Source organism: Salvelinus fontinalis, chromosome 33, assembly GCF_029448725.1.
Source record: "Salvelinus fontinalis isolate EN_2023a chromosome 33, ASM2944872v1, whole genome shotgun sequence".
Lineage (NCBI taxonomy): Eukaryota > Metazoa > Chordata > Actinopteri > Salmoniformes > Salmonidae > Salvelinus > Salvelinus fontinalis.
The window spans coordinates 21,074,289-21,082,052 of NC_074697.1; the positions used below are offsets into that span (position 1 = coordinate 21,074,289).

General features: G+C 44.1%; 1 protein-coding gene across 2 annotated transcripts in view; it reads left to right on the plus strand.

The window, feature by feature from the left end:
• The window catches only part of LOC129831802 (2-phosphoxylose phosphatase 1-like), a 38,964-nt gene extending 36,164 nt beyond the window's left edge, over positions 1 to 2,800 (plus strand). For both annotated transcript variants that reach the window (XM_055895264.1, XM_055895265.1), the window contains 2 exons: positions 147 to 286; positions 401 to 2,800. In XM_055895264.1, the coding sequence (XP_055751239.1) occupies positions 147 to 286; positions 401 to 1,458 (1,198 nt within the window). In that variant the 3' untranslated portion in view covers positions 1,459 to 2,800. The remainder of the gene's footprint in view (positions 1 to 146; positions 287 to 400) is intronic.
• The last annotated feature ends 4,964 nt before the right edge of the window (positions 2,801 to 7,764 follow it).

Consider the following 7,764-nt stretch of genomic DNA (forward strand, 5'->3'; position numbering starts at 1 on the left):
TGCGCGTCCATGTCTGTGTGTGAGTTGGCAGTAGCATGCAGAGTCGACCCACTGTCTCTGTCTGTCTGCGGTTTCTCCAGCTGGAAACTATTCTCCCTCCTTAGCCTGCCTCCTGCATCTCTGTTCATCTCTCTCCCCCCTTCCAGGAAACCCTCCCACCCCCAGCTGAATTCTTTCATTGGTCACATGGCCCAGGGGGGGCGTGGCCGCTGGGAGGGGAGTCTCAGCTCGTTGCCCCGCCTCCCTAACCACAGCGCCTGTGAGATGGGTGAGCTCACTCAGACAGGTAACCAACCAATAAATCACATTAAAGATGCGTAATGAACCAATCAGTCACATTCCAGATGGACTGGGTTTAGATCAGAAATGTTCAACCAATCTCTGTCTTTCCCGTCTTCAGGTGTGGTGCAGCACTTACACAATGGCCAGCTCCTTCGCCTAGCCTACAAGCGTCACAAACTCCTCCCGCCCAATTGGTCGACCAAGCAGGTGTGGGTGGAGACTACAGGCAGGAGCCGCACCCTCCAGAGTGGGATGGCTCTTCTGTATGGGTTCCTGCCCGACTTTGACTGGGGCCGTCTGACAGTCCACCACCAGTGGAGCACATTGTTCTGTGGCTCAGCCTGCGACTGTCCTGCTAGGAACCGTTATCTGGAAGAGGAGCAGAGGAGACAGTACCGCCTCAGAGCGGCAGACACTGAACTGGAGAGGACCTACGCAGACATGGCCCGTACGCTAGGTCTGCCCCCGCGCCAGCTCAGAGCTGCCAACCCTATAGACTCTCTGCTGTGCCACCTGTGCCACGGCCTGTCCTTCCCCTGTGTGGCAGCAGGAAGTGCTCTCGGCAGTGGGGGCTGTCTGACTCTGGCCCAGTTCGCTGTGATCCGGAGGCAGCAGTTAGAGGACGAGGTGGACAGGAGGAGGGTGGGACTGTATCGCCGCTACGCCGTGCTCGCCACGCACCCCTACCTCAACCGCACCGCCAATCGGATGGAGCGCGTCGCCAAGGCCAACGCTCCTGGACGAAAACCCCGCGCTGGAGGAGAGGAGGCGTTCACCTTGTCCTCGGCTCACGACGTCACTGTGGCGCCGTTACTAAGCGCCCTGGGCTTGGAGGATGCACTCTTTCCGAGGTTTGCGGCGAGGGTTGTGTTTGAGTTGTGGAAGAGTCCGCCCGCAACGCAGGGACAACGTAAGGGGCAAGGCCAGGGCCAGGATAAGGCTGCGTGGTTGAAAGGGGAGAGGTCAAAGGTTGGTAATTGGGGAGACATGTTTGTGAGGGTTCTGTACAACGGAGAGGATGTGACTTTCCATACCACCTTCTGTCGCTCACATGACCGCAACGCCGCACAACCGCTATGCCCCCTGGGTAACTTCCTGTCATTCGTCAAGAAAGACATGTTCAATGTCCTCAACGCCACGTCCTACCACAACGCCTGCTACCGACGGACAGGCTGACTGACAGATGGAAGGATAGAGACAGAAAAGGAGGAGAAGAAGAGAATGAGTCAGAGAAAGAGGGAGTTATAATTTAGCTGATTTTAGAATTTGTTAATAGCTCTTTTCCCACTTGGGTATGGAAGTGTCCTTTTGACATTTTCTAAAGTCACAAACATTCCTAGAAAGCATAAATGCTGATCATACATATCACTGCAAAAATACATATTTTCACCAGCCAATTCCTATACACAAACACACATGCTCACAGACTTTATACATACTCTTCATGCCTTCTTGATCAGATGTCTTTGTCGATAAAGTTTGACTTCTAAACTGACAGCCTTGTGGTGTCGAGAATCACACCAGGATACTTAACCCGCAATTATACACATTTCAACATGGACCTTTCTACAATTTTTTTAGTTTTTGAAATGTTTGTAAGGAAAAGAGGTGGAAGGACACTATTCTCACATTCCTGCATTCCAACTGGGAAGGTTGAGATTCCGCTTTTCACATATTCCTGCATTCCAACTGGGAATGTTGAGATTCCGCTTTTCCCAATTTCCTGCATTCCAACTGGGAAGGTTGAGATTCCGCTTTTCCCAAATTCCTGCATTCCAACTTTGAATGTTGAGATTCCGCTTTTCCCAAATTCTTGCATTCCAACTGGGAAGGTTGAGATTCCGCTTTTCCCAAATTCCTGCATTCCAACTGGGAATGTTGAGATTCCGCTTTTCCCAAATTCCTGGATTCCAACTGGGAATGTTGAGATTCCGCTTTTCCCAAATTCCTGCATTCCAACTGGGAATGTTGAGATTCCGCTTTTCCCAAATTCCTGCATTCCAACTGGGAAGGTTGAGATTCCGCTTTTCCCAAATTCCTGCATTGAAAGGGGATCGTTGAAACTGGAAACACTAATGCTGGATTAGTTCATATAAAATGTAAAAACTGCCATTTATAATTTGTCTTGATATTGTCTGACATTTTGATTATAATGGTGCTGGAGACCAATAGAATTAGGGTCAGTTTTGCTGTACAATTAATTTATTTTAGTTTACTCAACTACGTACTTTAAGCTGAAGTAGACTTCAATGTTAAGAATTAAGTCAATCCAACAATTTACGCTCGATGTTTACTCAGTAATGAAAATATTCTGCACCTTAGTGAAGGCTAGTTGTTATGGTACTTAGATTCACAGCTGCTGTAAGATGGCAATAACAGTTAATAGATATGTCATCAGTAATTGTAATTTCTGTGGACATTTTTTTTAATGATGCTCATCAGTTTGAATAATTATAATTTTTACTATAAATCACATTACACAGTGGGCCACGAAGTAATAAAACTTGTTTCCTCACAACTGTCTCTGTATTGTGTGAAAACATATGAGCTAACGTATGTTCTGAATTACCCAAGTCTCATAGACTAGACGTAACATAGTAAACATAAATCCAGGACACTCAAATTAGTATGATATGTTATGTTTGGTATGGTAACATAAGATAGAAGGTTACTTAGGCAACGACGAAAGGTGGATAGTTGGGCGTATAATGCAAATGTCCAGCAACCCAAAGGTTACGTGTTTGAATCTCATCACAGGCAACTTTGCAACTACTTACTACTTTTTAGCTACTTTACTATTTAGGATGTTAGCTAACCCTTCTCCTAACCTTAACCCCTAACCCTAACGTTAGCATTAGCCGTCTAGCTACAACAAATTGGAATTCATAACATTTTCAAGTATTGTGGTGGCAGCATCATGTTATGGGTATGCTTATCATTGGCAGGGACTGGGGAGTTTGTCAGGATCAAAATAATTATGAAAGGAGCAAAGCCCAGGTAAAAAGTTAGAGTAAAACCCGCCTGTCTTCTGAAAACCTGACCCTGGGATGGAGTTGTGTTTTTCAGCGAGACAATTACACAAATTGTAATGCCAAAGACACCAGGATGGCTTTCCAAGAGGTGTTGAGTGCTCCTGTGTGGTCTAGTCTCAGTCCTGACTTAAACTTGCTTGAAAATCACAGATAAAGTTTGAATATTGCTGTCCATCAATGATTTCCAACCAAATTTAATGAGCTTGAGTATCTTTTACAAAAACAATGGATATATGTTGCCCTGACACGGAACCCAAACCGGCTGCGCGCGTGCGCCATTGTGCATTAATGTATTTTGTCCCCCTACACCAAACGCGATCACGGCACGCAGGTTAAAATATCAAAACAAACTCTGAACCAATTATATTCATTTGGGGACAGGTCGAAAAGCATTAAACATTTATGGCAATTTAGCTAGTTAGCTTGCACTTGCAAGCTAATTTGTCCTATTTAGCTAGCTTGCTGTTGCTAGATAATTTGTCCTGGGATATAAACACTGAGTTGTTATTTTACCTGAAATGCACAAAGTCCTCTACTCTGCCAATTAATCCACACATAAAACGGTCAACCGAATCGTTTCTAGTCATCTCTCTTCCTTCCAGGCTTTTTCTTCTCTAGACTTTATATTGCGATTGGCAATTTCATAAATTAGGTGCATTACCGCCACTGACCTCATTCGTCTTTCAGTCACCCACGTGGGTATAACCAATGAGGAGATGGCACGTGGGTACCTGCTTCTATAAACCAATGAGGAGATGGGAGAGGTAGGACTTGCAGCGCGATATGCGTCAGAAATATAACTGATTTCTATTTTAGCCCTTGGCAACGCAGACGCTCGTTGGCGCACGCGAGCAGTGGGTGCAATAATTGAATAACAGATTTCTACATTTATTTTGCAACGCGAGCGGTGTAGTCAGCCTGTAAGAGTTGTGCAAAGTTGGTAGAATCTTAATGAAAATGATTGACAGCTGTATTGGCTGCCAAAGGTGCTTCTACCAAGTATTAACTCAGGGGGTGTAGACTTATCCAATTATCCAACTTTGTTTTACTTTGAACATGTATAGGTTGTGTAGATCTGTATGACAAAAAATATAATTTAATCCCTTTTTAGATGACATTTTAAGGCAGTACAATGTGAAATAATTTCAAGAGGATGTAGACTTTATATAGCCACTACGTAGAAATCAACATGGATTTTGAATATTGATATCCCTGGACTCTCAACTGTCAGATAAGAAGGAATGTATGCCCCCTGGTGGTGAGTAGTTATGTCAGGTAGATGCTGCTACAGCCACTGGGACTCAAGATCCTCAGTGTCTACTCGTATTCAGCTCAATTTCGTTCATTGAAGTCCAGTCTCCACAAGTCTTGGTCATATAGCAGATTAGAATGCCATGATGAAACCATTAGTTATCGTAGTGCTCGACAACTTGAGTTGAGAAGCTCTTCTGTAGTGCAACAGAGTTGCCTGTACCTCCTGAAATATCAAACAACTATTTTCACACAGAGAACACCATACTTGGCTATCATTGCATTTTAACATTGTTAGGTGGACATGGAGTATCATTCCTCTGTAAAACAGTGTCTAGACTGGACCTCCAAGCCACTTACACCGCTTTTGTAAGTTGTTCCTCTCTAATCAGGGACTGATTTAGACCTTGGACACCAGGTCTTTGCAATTCATTTTCAGGTAAAACAAAAGCAGCAGGCTCCAGACCTCGTAGGGTAAGAGTTGAATACCCCTGGTCTAGACCATAGGTTTAGATAGACAACTCTAGTGCCCACAAGCCTGTTTTAGCATGGGCAGCGTCACTTTGAAGAAGTCAACTGGGTGGGACTTCCTAAGGGTTAAGGAAGGATCACATAATTCCCTCCAGGTCAGCAGTAGGGATCAGCCAATGAATTATACTCTGTTATACGTAAACATTCCATAACTGCAGGTGGCAGTAAATCACCAACCTTGGCTTCCTACCTGTTCCAACAACACACTCCAGGTGGCAGTATGAACGCCTTTCAGTTTGTTTACCAACTCATAGAAGTAGTAGAAGAAGAACAATTACTACTTCAAAATGGACATACATTTTGATGGTGCTGCCTGTGCTTTCAGAGATGCCATAATTGGAAAAATACAACGATGTGTTGTCTATCTAAGTCTATGGCCTCCCTAGACCCTTCACATTTTTTCATTGTTCCCCTCTAATCAGGGACTGGTTTAGACCTGGGACACCAGGTGTATGCAAATAAATATCAGGTAGAACAGAAAACCAGCAGGCTCCGGAACCTCGTAGGGTCAATTGGACAACCTTGGTCTAGACTAATTTTCATGGTCATGTACAACTCTAGCACTAGATGGCAGTGTCTATTCACTAATGGCTGCCTGGACCGTGCCCCATCCACCAGAATCACAGGAATAGTTTGTACCGCAGGGCTTAACGCACAATCAATATATTTTCTATATGTATACAATCTAAAGCGTTTACTCCCTGGCCCAGACCAGTAATGTGTCATCTCGATGAATAACATCCTCTGACGATGACATAACATCAATTCCACAGGCTCATTTTCTAAAGTGCCCTCGTAAACCTGTCCCATTATCCACTTCCAGAACTTGCAGAAAAATAACAATATTGACTGCAAAATGCAATAACATGGCAGGGTTGCCATCAACATAGGTTGTTTCTTGACAAAGCGGGAAATATGGAATATAATGAATGCATTTTGCACCTACCCTTCTGAAACAGCCAGATATTGTCTGAAGTAGTATGAATCATGAATGTGTTTGTTCTATTTCTGAAATGTTTTGACACCGATACTAACAACATTTTAGTTTTCACATCAATATAACAGTGTAGGAGTTGGATATAGAAGCTAATTGTCATCCTTAGTGCCGGGGCAGTAACATGATACTACACTCACTATCTGTCTTTTTTCTAGCCATTCCATTACATCACACATAAGTCATCTGTAGGGGGTCTGAACATTAACAGGCATCTCTTGAGGTTTTGGAAGCAAAAAGATCTTATCTTTAGTATTAGCGAGAAATAAAACATTAAAAAGGTTAAATTGATACACACTTATATAGGGTGAGGGTTCCCACACTGCCATATCTCCATGTTACAGCGCGTGTTTACTGAAAACAGACCGAAGTGGACTGCCTGTGGTAATTAGCTATCTGCGTCTCCGAACACCTGTTTGTAAACCGTAGAAGGACGCCACAAACATGTTGTCACTGAAAAACACTGTTAGCTGCAACTATGTTAAAACCAGTTAAAAAAGTGTACAGTTATTTTGATGTGATATGAAAGTAGAGGGATTTATGTTTCTAGAACCATACCGTAATTAAGAATCGATTCACGTTGGCTTCCAGAGCCAATTCACCTTTAAACAGAACATGTAAGGTCCTTAGACTAAGGACTAACGTTAGGCTCCTTTAGTCCATTATTGGGCTATATTTTTTCAAACAGCTTTTCTAGTATATAATTTCTATACTGTCTTGTTCACCTCCTCTCTTGGTCCTGCACTGACATCACTGTTATTGATAGAACCCCTCCTCTCCTCTCTTGACCAGGCTGTTTTCCTTTCACCCTGCCTGTTTCTCCCTACCCTGCAGCGTATGTCTGACACCCATACACTACCACACACTCTCTCTGATGTCATACAGTATATCAGGGCGGATCAGCAATTTCCTCCCACAACCCGAGGGCTCAAGCGGGTCTCGGCTCAGTCTTTAATGTGTTGTACTGCCTGTGGCCACAACTAACTCCGTCTCCTCTCTGTGTGTATGTGCATGCGTGCGCACACATGTCTGAATGCATGTTAGCTACTTGGCTTGTTTGTCGGAGCCCACACCATACCTAAATGACTCTTTAAACCACGCCAACACCTCCTGAATGTAGATGCCCAAACAAAGCTAGTGACCCTGAGACAATCAGACACATAGAGAGGCTACTCTGTTGACATGGGAACCAGATAGAGGGAGAGTAATGTAGGGTGGGAGGGAGTGATTGACACTGGAGACAGAGGGAAAGTGAAGTGTTGAGGAAAAGAAAGGAAGAAATAAAGAAGGAAGGAAAGGGAGGGAGGAAGGGGTTGTGGTTATGGCAAACATGAGGCTGTCTCCACCCACTCTCCCAACCACAGATATAGCCACAGGTGTGGGAACAGAAGAGAAAAGGAGGGAGACAGAGATAGATTGATTACATATTGTAGAGAGGTAGAAGGTTTTAAAAAGGAAGAAGTCTATTGGCATGGTGGAGCTGAGAGAAAGCCCAAGAGGAAGAGGTGGAAAGTGGAGGCAGTCACTGCTAAAACAGACTAAAGTGTGGAGGCAGTCACTGCTAAAACAGACTAAAGTGTTGAAGTAGTCACTGCTAAAACAGACTAAAGTGTGGAGGCAGTCACTGCTAAAACAGACTAAAGTGTGGAGGCAGTCACTGCTAAAACAGACTAA